Consider the following 17,815-nt stretch of genomic DNA (forward strand, 5'->3'; position numbering starts at 1 on the left):
AAAACAAATTCATAATTCATCCTTCTTGATTCATAATTCATTGGTTTTGGTTATTTTCTCCCTTTAAGTCTGGTGTTTAGGGTAGTTTAGATCTCTTGTTAAAATGCCTTATGTCTAATTTATCAAACAAATTTATTTGCTTTAAGCCTGATTTCCACTATCCGTTGAAGTCAATTATTTTACAGGCGTTAGTTTAACCCATGAATAAAAATAATAATAATAATACAAAAAAAAAACTTGAATGGCAAGTGTGAACACTTCCCACATGAAAAAAAAAGGTCAGTGACTTGCACTAAACGTGGGAATCGGGCTTTATTAGAATTTTAAAAACGAATATTTTAAGTTACATAAAAAAACGATTTTAATGCTACAATATTTAAACATACTTTTTTTAATGCCCCTTGTTAAATTTGACTAGTTTGTAAGGTTGACACTATGTTTAATGTACAATATTTTCACAATATGAATTGCAAAATTTGTAACACCATTGAACTTGTATTTTAAACGTTGTTACTTGTAAATAGCATATCCCCCTATATTTTGTTACACTGATATTGAGGTATTTGAATGTATGTATTGTATTTTTTATATACTATAAAATTCTTTAATTTATTTACTGATTTTATTTACTAGGTTTAATTGAAGTTCTATGAAATGTAAAAAATGAGAAAAATATCTGGCTTGTTTTTTTTAGTTATTTAAATTTTGTCTGGGCCGTTTGTGTGCGGCCTTATTCAAGGCCCGGAACTACTGGTTCATGTTGACATGATTGGAAGACCAACATGCATTTTAACATGTACCTGTGTTTCGGTCCTTAAAACTGATTGTTTATCAATAAACTAAATATTTAATTTTATTCTTAAACATTAATAAAATATGAAATTAAATTGAACTTTTTTTTCGTCTTTCATAGAATAATTGTTAAAATTAAATCAGACAAAAAGTGTACAATTGTACTAGTCTGTTGGGTTAGCGTCCCGCGGAATAGGAACTTTCACATTGGACAACACCTATGGCTGACCGAATTTTCCGGGGAAATGAAGTCAGTCCGAGTGGGGAAAAAATTGCAAGGCTTTATAAAAGAAAAGGTGAAGATTTACAATGAAACTCAAAAACTTGAAGCTCTTTAGAAGGCCCGCCGGACATTGAGAGCATAGTCGCGCGACTTTCAGTAGCGCGTAGTCGCTTGAAAAACCAAATCTATGAAAATGATAGAGAGTCTCTATTATAAAAGATTCCTAATGAATAGAATACAAAGGAGTCCTAGTCTACAGAGGATCTCTATCATTTTCATAGGTTTGTTTTTCCAAGCGACTACGCGCTATTAAAAGTCGCGCAACTACGCTTCTTATATGCGACGGGTCTTAAACCCGCTTTTCGTATTTAAGCCCTTCTTGAAATGAAAATGAAAAACCACACCTATGAAAATGATAGAGAGTCTCTATTATAAAAGATTCCTAATGAATAGAATACAAAGGAGTCCTAGTCTACAGAGGGTCTCTATCATTTTCATAGGTTTGTTTTTCCAAGCGACGACTACGCGCTATTAAAAGTCGCGCAACTACGCTTCTTATATGCGACGGGTCTTAAACCCGCTTTTCGTATTTAAGCCCTTCTTGAAATGAATAAAACCTTCCAATTGCTATTTTTCAACTCTTTTGCCTTATTTGTCCTTTGTGGATTTTCTTATTAAAGAAACAAAAAATTATAATTAAAACTGAATAAAAGCCTTACATGTAGCACGTTATTGCAATGATCGTGCGTCTAATAAATTCACTCAAAGGATATTTTTTGATTACCATTTGATTAGTTAGGTTTAGGCGTAGGTTGTAAGTTTTGAAGTAATCGTGCGTCTAATAAATTCACTCAAAGGATATTTTTTGATTACCATTTGATTAGTTAGGTTTAGGCGTAGGTTGTAAGTTTTGAAGTTCTCTCCCTCCGCCATATTGTCATTAGTAAGTCAATAATAGATTCTGCTTCAGTCTTCTTCTTTTTCTTCGCCTTTTCCCGTGTACAGACAGGGTCGGCGTTTTTCGTCAGCCTCTCAATCAGCCCTGACTAGGGTGATCGCTTTGGGCTGACATTTGGTTTTGGCTACAAATTTTACGTTTCTTCGCCTTTTCCCGTGTACGGACGGGGTCGGCGTTTTTCGTCAGCCTCTCAATCAGCCCTGACTAGGGTGATTGCTTTGGGCTGACATTTGGTTTTGGCTACAGATTTTACGAGTGGATGCCCTTCGCACTCACCCTCTACTATTTCTTTAGCAAGGGAAATTTCTTTAGATTCTACTTCAGTGATCCATTGAAAATTTGACTCCAAGGGAGAAGAACTTCCATCTCGATAGTTTGAAATTAGGAATTAGTAATTTTAATAAAAAATGGTCTCGAAACACTATTCTAATCATTAATTATTTAAATTGATAATGAATATTTTATTATTGTAGTATGGATTTAGAAAAAGAGGAAAACGTTTTTTGTGTACATAAAAAAATAAATCTGCATATTTTCAGCTTTTGAAGCCTTATATTTTCACAATGAAATTGATTCCAATTAACCCCTTGCGTGTTCACTGTCCACAGCTAAGCTATCCAATTTGATTCCAATTAACCCCTTGCATGTTCACTGTCCACAGCTAAGCTATCCAATTTGATTCCAATTAACCCCTTGCATGTTCAATGTCCACAGCTAAGCTATCCAAATTGATTCCAATTAACCCCTTGCGTGTTCACTGTCCACAGCTAAGCTATCCAATTTGATTCCAATTAACCCCTTGCATGTTCACTGTCCATAAATCTGCATATTTTCAGCTTTTGAAGCCTTATATTTTCACAATGAACCTTCATTTGTAAGGCTGGTTTTCCATTAGAGATGTGAAAAAAAAAATGAGTGAGTCATAGAAAAGAACTACTCTTTTCAGTGAACGACTCGCTCACTGAGTCAGATCCTAACTCCAGATCCCTACCTGTAGGGAGTTGAAGAGTGAATTACATGTTTTAGAATCTGACTCATTGACTGAGTAGTTCACTGAAAAGAGTAGTTCTTTTTCATAACTCACTCACTCTTTAAACATCTCTAGTTTACTAACATCTCTAGTTAAGGGACACTCCAGCCTTAGTAAAAGGTTTTAGCCGTATTTTCCTTCCGCAATTTCCCCTCTTCTGAAGCTCGTTTCTATATATTTTTTTATTGTAATTATGTAAATAAAAAAATATATATATCTTATTTTTACCCTATTTCGGCGTGTTAGCGCCTGTACTAAACCACATAGGAAGAATAGGGGAAAGGAGCTTTAAAAGAGAGGAAATTCCCAAAGGAAATACATTTGATTCAGGTCACAGATGTGAAAATCGCCTGGGATTCATTTAATATTGTTTACTTTAGATAATTTCTTGTTTTTAATAATTAACTTCTTTTTTAAGTGAATTATCAACAGTGTTTATTTTTTATTAGTAATTTAATTTGTACATGAAACTATTGTAAAATATAAATACGAATTGAAATAATAAATAAAAATAAATCTGCATATTTTCAGCTTTTGAAGCCTTATATTTTCACAATGATGAACCTTCATTTGTAAGGCTGGTTTTCCATTAGAGATGTAAAAAAAAATGAGTGAGTCATAGAAAAGAACTACTCTTTTCAGTGAACGACTCGCTCACTGAGTCAGATCCTACCTCCAGATCCCTACCTGTAGGGAGTTGAAGAGTGAGTTACATGTTTTAGAATCTGACTCATTGACTGAGTGGTTCACTGAAAAGAGTAGTTCTTTTTCATAACTCACTCACTCTTTAAACATCTCTAGTTTACTAACATCTCTAGCTAAATATTTTCAGCTTTTGAAGCCTTATATTTTCACAATGATGAACCTTCATTTGTAAAGCTGGTTTTCCATTAGAGATGTGAAAAAAAATGAGTGAGTCATAAAAAAGAACGACTCGCTCACTGAGTCAGATCCAAACTCCAGATCCCTACCTGTAGGGAGTTGAAGAGTGAGTAACATGTTTTAGAATCTGACTCATTGACTGAGTAGTTCACTGAAAAGAGTAGTTCTTTTTCATAACTCACTCACTCTTTAAACATCTCTAGTTTACTAACATCTCTAGCTAAGGGACACTCCAGCCTTAGTGAAAGGTTTTAGCCGTATTTTCCTTCCGCAATTTCCCCTCTTCTGAAGCTCGTTTCTATATATTTTTTTATTGTAATTAATGTACAATAAAAAATATATATATATCATTTTTCCCCTATATATATTTTTTTTATTGTAATTATGTACAATAAAAAATATATATATATCATTTTTCCCCTATTTCGGCGTGTTAGCGCCTGTACTAAACCACATAGGAAGAATAGGGGAAAGGAGCTTTAAAAGAGAGGGAATTCCCAAAGGAAATACATTTGATTCAGGTGACAGGTGTGAAAATCGCCTGGGATTCATTTAATATTGTTTACTTTAGATAATTTCTTGTTTTTAATAATTAACTTCTTTTTTTTAAGTGAATTATCAACAGTGTTTATTTTTTATTAGTAATTTAATTTGTACATGAAACTATTGTAAAATATAAATACGAATTGAATATCATCTGTAAATTAATTAAAAAAATCATTTATAATTAAAAAAGATTGGCATGAAATTTTTATTTTCACGGTGTTTTTATACATGTTTCAGATTTGATCATTTTACATACCTAGGTACAACGTTTCCTCTTATGGCCAGGACCACAGGCCGCGGGTTCGATTCCCGCCCGGGGTGAATTTTATCCTGATCAGATAATGTTCGTTCTCAAAAAGGCTGGGCTTTCTCCTATCCTGTCTTACTTCTTGCTTCAATTTCGAGAAGATAAGACCATAGCAGTTACAGTTCCCTCTATCAAACCTCGCATTAGAATAAGGACTATTCGGATTAGAATTGTGATTATTCGGATTATAATAAGGACTATTTGGATTAGAATTATGATTAGAGTTCGGATTAGAATAGAAATTAGAATCCGAGTCCGTCTGAGCGTCCAGTCGGTTGTTTCGTACAAGAAGATGATTTCTAATGGGAAGACGAAGCTTGTGAACGATAGACAGAGAGGCGGGCAGTGTTGTGTTCAAATCCACAGGACAGAGGATGAAATCAAACCTCTTGGAGAAAGAAAAACTCCCCCCGATTGTGTCCCCGGGAATTAGAAAATACAAGGTTGTCGGGCTTTACGATGTGATAAGAAAGAAAAACTCCCCCCGATTGTGTCCCCGGGAATTAGAAAATACAAGGTTGTCGGGCTTTACGATGTGATAGACTTATAGCATTATTTCCTTTTCAGTAACACTGAACCATTAGCATAAAATAACAGTAAAAAGCACATAATGGGTATACTCGTAAAATAGAAAATATATCACATATTTTTTACCTTCTATTACACTTTGCATAGAAAGTATCTAAAATCTACATATAAAAGTTAATGTTTTTTTCCGACTCGATACCTAGTTTCGGGACGATAAGACCTTAGCAGTTACAGTTCCCTCTATTAAACTAAGGTGGTTCCGGAAACGGAAAGTAAGTAAGTAAGTAACTATCAAACCCCTTTTTTTTACAAAAAACAAGCTGGGCCCGTCCCTCCGGGAATTTTTTAGCGTATAGTTTATTCGATCGTGGTTAAAGAAAGAATACCTATGTACCTACCTTATTTGTTTAATATTCAGTTTATTATCATTCTTGATTTGATTTCTTGATTTTACTTTCATGTAATGATTTAAAATCAAAACTAGAGCCCGTTCTCCCTTTATTCCCAATATAATGTTTAAATCACCCATCCATTTATTGGCCTTTCTCGGCGTAGCGCGTAGCTTAACATAGGTGACGCTAAAACCGGTCTTAAATGATCGACTAAAGTGTTATCTAAAACTTTCTCGCTTTGAGTTCATAGGTCTTACAGTTCCATTTATCAAAACAAAAGAAATTGTTCTGATCAGAATAAGGATTTATGTGTATTAGACCAGAAACATTATCAGAACTTACCTTGTCGTACGTGAAATGCAACGGTTTCACGCACACAACCATAGTTTCCTCCCTCGGCTTCTTATTAGAATAAGGATTATTCGCATTAGAATAGGAATTAGGAATGAAATTAGAATTAGGACCATAATGGGGATTATTTACATTAGAATAAGGACTGTTCGCGTTAGGATTATGATTATTCGCATTAGAATAAGGGCTATTCGGATTAGAATTATGATTATTCGGATTATAATAAGCACTATTTGGATTAGAATTATGATTAGAGTTCGTGCATTAGAATAAGGGCTATTCGGATTAGAATTATGATTATTCGGATTATAATAAGCACTATTTGGATTAGAATTATGATTAGAGTTCGGATTAGAATAGAAATTAGAATCCGAGTCCGTCTGAGCATCCAGTCGATTGTTTCGTACAAGGAGATGATTTCTAATGGGAAGACGAAGCTTGTGAACGATAGACAGAGAGGCGGGCAGTGTTGTGTTCAAATCCACAGGACAGAGGATGAGTTTCAACAATCATCAGGTGTTTTGAATCTTCAGATTTAATGAAAGTGTGTTTTTTTTTTTTACTTACTGAAGTGAATAAATTTTATTCTCTTGATTTTTTTCGTTGATTTTGAATAGTAGAACTCTTCAGTGGGCCATCTCTATGGTTTTCTGGACAAAATTTGCACCACCATTTTCGTGTTCCTGGTAAAAAGACCTTTAATTTGATATATAGGTCGACTAGGTTTGGATAAGTCCTTCTATGGGGATGGGGACAGACAGACGACACCGAAGCGAATACAATAGTCCGTCCCTTAGACCTTTTTATTACTATTGTAATAATAAAGGAAGGACGGACTAAAAACGTGCTATCGTCACATATTAGGTTTGTCGGACGTAGAGATTTTGTGACTCGTGTATTTTGTGTTTAAAAAAGGCCCGGGTTAACCGATTCTTACCGAATAAGGCCCGGGATACACGAATGTTGGAAAATTATAGGCCCGTTCCCACTTGTTCGGAAAAAAAATCGTGTCGTGTGTAGTAGTTTACACCCTTATTTATTACATTGCCTACAAGGCCATTTTCTGTCGTTCGGGAAAAAAAAATTGTGTCGTGTGTAGTGGGAACTCTCATTTAAATTACATTGCCTACAGGACATTCGGGGGAAAAATCGGATGAAACTCACGAAGGATTGGAACGGGCCTTTACCAGATGTAGAACGGGTACCCACAGGACATTCGGGGGAAAAATCGGATGGAACTCACGAAGGATTGGAACGGGCCTTTACCAGATGTAGAAGGGGTACCCAAACTACCCTAAAAGAAGAACCAAGATCAGAAAACGTCAAGTCCACACTGCCTCTCATACCGGCGATACACCGCCTCCACACTAGCCAGTAGTTGTGATTTGTAGCGATGCGCTGTGCGATCCTCGACATATTTCTGCTTGATACAATCATTCCCCCCGAACTCACAAATACCGGGTACCCAAACTACCCTAAAAGAAGAACCAAGATCAGAAAACGTCAAGTCCACACTGCCGTTCATACCGGCGATACACCGCCTCCACACTGGCCAGTAGTTGTGATTTGTAGCGATGCGCTGTGCGATCCTCGACATATTTCTGCTTGATACAATCATTCCCCCCGAACTCACAAATACGGTAGTGATGCAGAATACCTGGGGGGGGGGGAAATGAGCATACATTGGGTTAATAATTAAACTTAAATCAATGGGGGCACGGTTGGTCCAGTGGTAACGCGCTTGCTTGCCATGCAGAAGGTCCGGGTTCGAATCCCACCATCGACAAAAATTTGTGCATTTCCACGCGAGCACACAACAGAGCAGATAATTAGGTAGATATGTGGAAACTCTCCCCACTTTAAGCCAAGGTAATCCAGAAGGAAGACCCAAAAACCCAATCAGAAGGAAGGGCCAGAGCTGTAGAACCCATCCAGAAAAAAAGCCCAAAACTGTAGAGCGTACTCAGAAAAAGGCTTCTGGGCCGGAGGGACCAAAATTTAAAGAGGAACCGTATTAACCTACAAAACCATTTACATAATCGGATACGATGTACCTATCTTTAAAATGAAGCAACGTTGAGAGTTATTTTATTTTTACAAAATTATAAATTACCTATGTAATTTATTATATACCTATGTAATTTATTATAAAATAATAGAAAGTAAAAAAAGTGTTAGGGCCCACCTCCACAACGAACTCCGGCCGTATGATATACTTCGACCTTTGCTTGTGTGGATGCAGCTTGGCCTTCCGTTTGGTCTTGGCGATGGAGACCAGACCGGTCTCGAACCGGTTCCAGGAACGGATACTATCGTCATTGGGCCACTGGAGGTAGAAGAAGGCGTTCTGGAACGAGTAGGACCCGATGCTATGTGTAGACAGGTGTTTGCTTAGCCAGCTGAAACATGATCGGAAGTTGTGACATTTTATTTGAACTCTGAAGCCAACCATTATCAGGTACACTTGATACCTGGTGAGCACACACACTATCAGGTAGACCTGACAGGTACGGCTGAAAAGGTCCGTCTGTCGGGTCTACCTCTGATACCTGATGAGCACACACACACACTATCAGGTAGACCCAACAGGTACACCTGAGTCCACGGTACTAACCACTACACGACTAAGGTTAACTTTCGGATTGTATATACTCGTTTCTATCCGGATTTTATCTGGGTTTTACCCGAATTGTATCTGGTTTCTACCCGGACCAGCCATTATCAGGTACACTTGATACCTGGTGAGCACACACACTGTCAGGTAGACCTGACAGGTACGGCTGAAAAGGTCCGTCTGTCGGGTCTACCTCTGATACCTGATGAGCACGCACACACACACACACACACACACACACACACACACACACACACACACACACACACACACACACACACACACACACACACACACAATATCTAGGATTTCGCGGGAGTCGAACCCGGGTCTCAGGGTTCAATCTCACCTAGTACCGGGTACGGTCTGCCATACAGCGTCCAAGGCAGTTAGGTTGTCCCGGGTAGGAAGTACACTTTGTGAATTGGAAGCACTGGATTTGCCATTGGTATGTAGACGAGCGGAGTCTACTATGTCCTTGTATAACTCTGCATCCTGAAAATAGAGATTTGTATTTCGGATCAAATCAATAAATCAGTAATTAGATCGAAGAACTGTATCAGAAGGAATAGAATATACCTTGTTTATCCCTGCTGGGATAGGACTGAAAAGTCCCTTTACCCCCGCAGTCTAACCAAGCCAAGGTAACCCAGAAGGAAGACCCAAAAACCCAATCAGAAGGAAGGTCCAGAGCTGTAGAACCCATCCAGAAAAAAAGTCCAAAACTGTAGAGCGTACTCAGAAAAAGGCTCCTGGGCCGAAGGGACCAAAATTTAAAGAGGTACCGTATTAACCTACAAAACCATCGACATAATCGGATACGATGTAGCTATCTTTGTTTTTTTTTTTGTTTTTTTTGTTTTTTTTTTTTTTTTTTTTATGTAGACGAGCGGAGTCTACTATGTCCTTGTACAACTCTGCATCCTGAAAATAGAGATTTGTATTTCGGATCAAATCAATAAACCAGTAATTACTCGTAGATCGAAGAACTGTATCAGAAGGAATAGAACATACCTTGTTTATCCCTGCTGGGATAGGACTGAAAAGTCCTTTACCCCCTTTCATACCAGCCCCCAATAAAATTAATGTAGATACAGCAACCCCTAACTGATATAGCACGAGCATATACATAGTCTGTTCTGCTGGTGGTGGTTTTCTAAAAGTTCCAAATACACCACGAACCCGCATTTCCATGCGAGCACAAAACAGAGCAGATTACTCTCCCCACTTTAAGCCAAGGTAATCCAGAAGGAAGACCCAAAAACCCAATCAGAAGGAAGGTCCAGAACTGTAGAACCCATCCAGAAAAAAAGTCCAAAACTGTAGAGCTAGAGCGTACTCAGAAAAAGGCTCCTGGGCCGGAGGGACCAAAATTTAAAGAGGTACCGTATTAACCTACAAAACCATCGACATAATCGGATACGATGTACCTATCTTTTTTTTTAAGAGGTTTGACAAAGGGAACTGTAACTGCTATGGTCTTATCGTCCCGAAATCGAAGAGAGAAGGAAGACAGGATAGGTGTAGACGGGATGAGTCTACTATGTCCTTGTACAACTCTGCATCCTGAAAATAGAGATTTGTATTTCGGATCAAATTAATAAACCAGTAATTAGATCGAAGAACTGTATCAGAAGGAATAGAATATACCTTGTTTATCCCTGCTGGGATAGGACTGAAAAGTCCTTTACTCCCTTTCATACCAGCCCCCAATTAATGTAGATACAGCAACCCCTAACAGCCTAACTGATATAGCACGAGCATATACATAGTCTGTTCTGCTGGTGGTGGTTTTCTAAAAGTTCCAAATACACCACGAACCCGCATTTCCACGCGAGCACACAACAGAGCAGATAATTAGGTAGATATGTGGAAACTCTCCCCACTTTAAGCCAAGGTAATCCAGAAGGAAGACCCAAAAACCCAATCAGAAGGAAGGGCCAGAGCTGTAGAACCCATCCAGAAAAAAAGCCCAAAACTGTAGAGCGTACTCAGAAAAAGGCTTCTGGGCCGGAGGGACCAAAATTTAAAGAGGAACCGTATTAACCTACAAAACCATTTACATAATCGGATACGATGTACCTATCTTTAAAATGAAGCAACGTTGAGAGTTATTTTATTTTTACAAAATTATAAATTACCTATGTAATTTATTATATACCTATGTAATTTATTATAAAATAATAGAAAGTAAAAAAAGTGTTAGGGCACGGGCCCAAATGTGTCCACCTCCCTCTTACCTCATAAACCACCTGTCTCTCGTCATAATCCAGCACCGACCGCTCACGAATCACCTGGAATTATTCCAGGAAATAAATTAGAAGGATCACATCAGATGGAATGGATGGCAGGGCCGTATCCAGGGCCGTATCCAGGATTTCGAGGGGGAACCCGAGAGTCCAAACATTGATGTTCAGACGTGGGCTGGGTGAATGCTCCAAATTTCGGAGTCTGGCCTATACAGTAAAGAATAAACTTGAGTTCGAGGGTGTAACCCGGGCCCCCTCGCCCCCATAAATATGGCCCTGGTGGATGGAGGACTTTTATCAAGGAGAATCCCAGCCTGAAATTTCCTTTGCTAAAGAAATAGCAAAGGTTGAGTACGAAGAAAGGCGACGAAGAATGTACAAGGATCACCGAAAGCCTAGTTGGACTGAAGGGTAGCTGGACTACCTTGTAAGCACTAAGCGGTGCGATTGCCGTCCGGGGTGGACTTTATCCTAAACAGACTAGGTTCGTTCTTGGAACGGCTGGATTTCTCCTATCCTGTCCGCCTTCTCTCGGTTTTCATAAATCTATTTATTAAGAGTAAAGAAAAAAAAAATATTAGGACTTTTCTTTTCTGATTTGAATAAAAGGTTCCAGCACAGAAGGATAGGGTGATTAAGTCGTGAATCCACAAAGTTTTAGAAAAACGTAGTGACTTTAATTGCATGATGTACTTTTATAAATCCTGCACCTACCTTGGTTTTAGCGGTGATTATTTTGGACGAGTTATCCCCATACCAATAGCGACACCATACTTTCTCCGTAGCTCTGGTTTTGGAAGCCCCTATCACTCGAATCACCTTGGATTTCCGGTCGTCATAGTGAGCGGAGTAAACGTAAAACTTAAATCTGAAAATGAAAAACAAAATTAATGAGAAATTATTTTATTTATTTATTTTTTTGAAGAGCTTTGGCAGAGGAAACTGTAGCTACTAAGGTTAGATTTAGATAGAAGGGGACTGATGTAACAACGTTACAAAAGTAACCAAAACGGGATTCTATCCGGGCAGAATCCAGGTAGAAAAGAGGATAGGATGGGATAACGCGGATTCTATCCCGATTATACCCGGGTTCTACCCCACATGGGATTCGACACTGAATTGAACTTTTGGCATGCTTTACTGTTTGCAAAACTAAAACCATAGTGTACATATTTTATAAACGTCATCAGTACATTACCTAGGTGCTATGTTTATCAGTTTTTTTTCCGATAAAAACACCTACCACTGATGTTATTCTTCGTTCATCTGAAACTTCGAGGTGAGTTGATGAGATAAACTTCAAACTGTCTGTCCTATTAGCTTGGAATGAAGCCCGACTACCTTCTCTAGGTCGCTGGCTTGATTTCCGCCCGGGGCGAACTTTGTCGTTCTCGGAACGGCTGTTTCTATCATATCTACACACACAAAAAGCCCAAACTGAGGCTTAGGTGTAGGGGCTGGTCAGCCCCAAAGGACGGGTTGAGCTTCTACGAATCATATCTAGTTTGATTTCCGCCCGGGGCAAACTTTGTCGTTCTCGGAACGGCGGTTTCTATCATATCTAGGATTTCGCGGGAGTCGAACCCGGGTCTCAGGGTTCAATCTCACCTAGTACCGGGTACGGTCTGCCATACAGCGTCCAAGGCAGTTAGGTTGTCCCGGGTAGGAAGTACACTTTGTGAATTGGAAGCACTAGATTTGCCATTGGTGTGTAGACGGGATGAGTCTACTATGTCCTTGTACAACTCTGCATCCTGAAAATAGAGATTTGTATTTCGGATCAAATTAATAAACCAGTAATTAGATCGAAGAACTGTATCAGAAGGAATAGAATATACCTTGTTTATCCCTGCTGGGATAGGACTGAAAAGTCCTTTACTCCCTTTCATACCAGCCCCCAATTAATGTAGATACAGCAACCCCTAACAGCCTAACTGATATAGCACGAGCATATACATAGTCTGTTCTGCTGGTGGTGGTTTTCTAAAAGTTCCAAATACACCACGAACCCGCATTTCCACGCGAGCACACAACAGAGCAGTCAACTCTGAAGTCAACCATTATCAAGTACACTTTATACCTGGTGAGCACACACACTATCAGGTAGACCTGACAGGTACGGCTGAAAAGGTCTGTCTGTCGGGTCTACCTCTGATACCTGATGAGCACACACACACACACACACACACACACTATCAGGTAGACCCAACAGGTACACCTGATAAGTATGACTTGACTTAGACTCAAACCACCAAAGTCCACGGTACTAACCACTACACCACTAAGGTTAACTTTCGGATTGTATATACTCGTTTCTATCCGGATTTTATCTGGGTTTTACCCGAATTGTATCTGGTTTCTACCCGGAAAAATATCACTCCGAACTTAGATAATCTCACCAAGTCCATTTCAGCAATGAATGAGTAACTTTTTCAAGATTTCAAGTCATCTCGAACTGTGATGATCTTGTAGACGAAATAAAACTAAAAAGGACTTTCACTTTTTCTTTTGAACAAAAAAATTATTATAGACGTACCTACATTATATAATTTCTAATTTTCTACCCATTGGGGAAAATCTCCGTCTAGGTTCTAGGTTTTAGGACAGCAGCACGTTCCATAACTCTCTCCAGAGTCTCCAGAAACCAGATTTTACTGGAAATAACACACAAATGCCGCACTGTGTCCTCTTAAAACATGATACAAATGTACCTATCTTTAAAATTAAGCTACGTTGAGAGTTATTTTATTTTTACAAAATTATAAATTACCTATGTAATTTATTATAAAAAAAGTGTTGGGGGCACGGGCCCAAATGTGTCCACCTCCCGCTTACCTCATAAACCACCTGTCTCTCGTCATAATCCAGCACCGACCGCCTATGTTGTGACGTAAAGAAGGCCAGAGGTTTCTTATTCCTATCCTCCATGACTAGAATCTCCGTCAGGACGATCACACAGAATATAACGAAGAACAAGATGACGATGATGAAGCTCAGGTTTTTGCGCTCACGGTTGCGCTTCTCCCGTTTGCTCAACAGATCGCGCCCGTGTCGGGCCGCCATCTTGGACCGGAGCCGCGCAATGCCGGAGCCGGAGCCTGGCCGGACAAGGCCGGTTATGGAGAGATTTGAACGTCAAAAGCCGTTATTTTTCCGTTATAGAGGTAAGTCCATTTTTACTGTCCTATCCAAGAGTACGTAGAACCTACATTACACGGATTCGAGTGTTCAACTCTGAAATATCACATATATACCCCCCCTCTATGTAGTTTAGATGTAGATTTTAAGCCAAATTGTAAACACCCTCGGGTAATTTTGTACAATAAAATAAATTGAATTGAATACCTATGTACCTACCTAATTTGTTTAATATTCAGTTTATTATCATTCTTGATTTGATTTTTTGATTTTACTTTCATGTAATGATTTAAAATCAAGACGAGCCCGTTCTCCCTTTATTCCCAATATAAATTGTGTCGTGTGTAGTGGGAACTCCCATTTAAATTACATTGCCTACAGGACATTCGGGGGGAAAATCGGATGAAACTCACGAAGGATTGGAACGGGCCTTTACCAGATGTAGAAGGGGTACCCAAACTACCCTAAAAGAAGAACCAAGATCAGAAAACGTCAAGTCCACACTGCCTCTCATACCGGCGATACACCGCCTCCACACTAGCCAGTAGTTGTGATTTGGAACGAACTGTCTATTTATATTTTTTACCAGTTAATTAATTCGGCGATATTATTAAATTACAATTTTTTTTCTTTATTTTATTTTATTTGAATTAACTATTATTAAATTCATTATAATTTTTATATTATTGTAAATAAATAAAAAAGATATTAGACTCAATTAAGAAAAAGTTTTTTTTCTCTTCTTCTTCAGCTCTTTTTTCCCCCCCATTTAACCCTTTTTGACGGCCAAACTAAGTAAGTCCCCACCCCCTAAAATGGGCCACCAGATTCCAGAACTATCAGGCCACGGGATCACATTCCAGAGTTCCGGGTTCGATCCCCAAAAATACAAACAAACTAGAATGTCGGCAGCCCAATCGACTGTCTAAGAATAAGAACAGCCCTGTCTAAGATAAGAACAGCCGTATCTCAGATAAGAACAGCCCCTGTCTGTTGCGTTTGATGTGTCAATGAATTATAAATGAGAGCTTCCCTATCTGTCTGCGGTAAAAGCATGGCCATTACAATACACATTAGGGCCTGACAGCTCCTGCTGTGACGTCACACACGGGGTGCGCATGCGCCAAAATTTACGTCGAAAGTTCCCACGTCTTCAGTCCTGATGGAGTCACGAGTCAAAGGGCGTGTTTGAAGTGTCAATACATTAAATATGTGAAGCTGTGTCCATGTGTGCACACATAGTCGACGGTGTGAATCTATGTTGTCGAGGCAGTGTGGACGGTTGCTGTCGACATCGATTGACGGCCGTAGAGTATGTGTGGACACAGCTCTAAATTCGGACATCAATTTAGTGTTGTGCTGCTTCTCGTCCATCTGATGACATAGGCGGAACTTTATGTGCATACCTACATAGTACATACCCACCCAATCACCTATCCTTCTTTGAAAAATAAATAAAATAAACTGGATAATTTATGTTGAAAAAAGGTTTTCCGGTTCTGAAGAGGTCCAAATGGTGTGGGTGTGTGAATAGACAAGTTTAATAATAGGGTATCCTAGGTACAGACAAATAAACATACCTTTACATAATAAAAGTCTAACAAGTAGGTATTTCACATACAAATAAGCATACCTTTACGTAATGTTAAGTCTAACAAGTATTTTCCATATATCTTTTATTTAATAAGCATCTACGGGTATTTACCTACCTATGTTTACATAAATAGGGGTTTAAAGCTCATTTTCGTTCTATTCTTATTCTATTTATAGCATGATTATGTGGGCGGATTTTATCCTAAACAGATAAGGTTCGTTCTCGGAACGGCTGGCTTTCTCCATACTCGGAGAATAAACTACGATTAACTTTTATAATCTTTATAGTATTATCTGATAACTTTGTACAATCTGAGAATCTGGTTGATTTAGCCCATCAGATTGCCCTTTTTTTATCGTCCCTTAAGCGAAGCAAGAAGGAAAACAGGATAGGAGAAAGCCAGCCGTTCCGAGAACGAACCTTATCTGTTTAGGATAAAATCCGCCCACATAATCATGCTATAAATAGAATAAGAATAGAACGAAAATGAGCTTTAAACCCCTATTTATGTAAACATAGGTAGGTAAATACCCGTAGATGCTTATTAAATGAAAAAATATATAATAAAAAATATATAGGTATGGAAAATACTTGTTAGACTTAACATTACATAAAGGTATGCTTATTGGTATGTGAAATACCTACTTGTTAGACTTTTATTATGTAAAGGTATGTTGTTTTGTCTGTACCTAGGATACCCTATTATTAAACTTGTCTATTCACACACCCACGCCATTTGGACCTCTTCAGAACCGGAAAACCTTTTTTCAACATAAATTATCCAGTTTATTTTATTTATTTTTCAAAGAAGGATAGGTGATTGGGTGGGTATGTACTATGTAGGTATGCACATAAAGTTCCGCCTATGTCATCAGATGGACGAGAAGCAGCACAACACTAAATTGATGTCCGAATTTAGAGCTGTGTCCACACATACTCTACGGCCGTCAATCGATGTCGACAGCAACCGTCCACACTGCCTCGACAACATAGATTCACACCGTCGACTATGTGTGCACAAATGGACACTGTGTCCATGAACACAGCTTCACATATTTAATGTATTGAAACTTAAAACACGCCCTTTGACTCGTGACTCCATCAGGACTGAAGACGTGGGAACTTTCGACGTAAAGTTTGGCGCATGCGCACCCGTGTGTGACGTCACAGCAGGAGCTGTCAGGCCCTAATGTGTATTGTAATGGCCATGCTTTTACCGCAGACAGATAGGGAAGCTCTCATTTATAATTCATTGACACATCAAACGCAACAGACAGGGGCTGTTCTTATCTGAGATACGGCTGTTCTTATCTTAGACAGGGCTGATCTTATTCTTAGACAGGGGCTGTTCTTATCTGAGATAGGGCTGTTCTTATCTTGTACAGGGCTGATCTTATTCTTAGACAGTGATAGGGTGCCACAAGTTTTAGGAGACTTCCGATACGGTGGAAGAACTCTATTATTGGGTTTCTTGCCCTGATCTGATATAGGATGTTGGAATACTAAAGTGTCGAGCTTCCTGATATAGGGTTCCGCAACTCAATCACTCGATTGGGCTTCCGACAGTTTGTTTGTATTTTTGGGGATCGAACCCGGAACTCTGGAATGTGATCCCGTGGCCTGATAGTTCTGGAATCTGGTGGCCCATTTTAGGGGGTGGGGACTTACTTAGTTTGGCCGTCAAAAAGGGTTAAAGGGGGGGAAAAAAGAGCTGAAGAAGAAGAAGAAGAAGAAGAAGAAGAAGAAGAAGAAGAGAGAAAACTTTTTCTTAATTGAGTCTAATATCTTTTTTATTTATTTACAATAATATAAAAATTTGTACCTATCTTTAAAATTAAGCAACGTTGAGAGTTATTTTATTTTTACAAAATTATAAATTACCTATGTAACTTATTATAAAAAATGTGTTAGGGGCACGGGCCCAAATGTGTCCACCTCCCTCTTACCTCATAAACCACCTGTCTCTCGTCATAATCCAGCACCGACCGCCTATGTTGTGACGTAAAGAAGGCCAGGGGTTTCTTATTCCGATCCTCCATGACTAGAATCTCCGTCAGGACGATCACACAGAATATAACGAAGAACAAGATGACGATGATGAAGCTCAGGTTTTTGCGCGGCCGTCGACGGCCGTCAATCGATGTCGACAGCAACCGTCCACACTGCCTCGACAACATAGATTCACACCGTCGACTATGTGTGCACACATGG

At 38.8% G+C, this 17,815-nt stretch overlaps 1 protein-coding gene across 1 annotated transcript; it reads right to left on the reverse strand.

Annotated features, from left to right (window-relative positions):
- Positions 1-17,757, reverse strand: LOC113468584 (the record flags this gene model as incomplete). The annotated part of the gene is given in 13 exon segments (XM_026825603.1): positions 1-433; positions 4,876-5,126; positions 6,001-6,196; positions 7,356-7,456; positions 7,506-7,682; positions 8,195-8,447; positions 8,973-9,118; positions 9,515-9,547; positions 10,864-10,917; positions 11,587-11,740; positions 12,481-12,626; positions 13,708-14,001; positions 17,551-17,757. Coding segments are annotated over 13 exon segments (2,130 nt in total), but the record flags the coding sequence as incomplete, so codon positions are not given.
- Between the last annotated feature and the right edge of the window lie 58 nt (positions 17,758-17,815).

This window comes from Diaphorina citri, unplaced genomic scaffold (genome assembly GCF_000475195.1).
Source record: "Diaphorina citri unplaced genomic scaffold, Diaci psyllid genome assembly version 1.1 scaffold780, whole genome shotgun sequence".
Taxonomy (NCBI): domain Eukaryota; kingdom Metazoa; phylum Arthropoda; class Insecta; order Hemiptera; family Psyllidae; genus Diaphorina; species Diaphorina citri.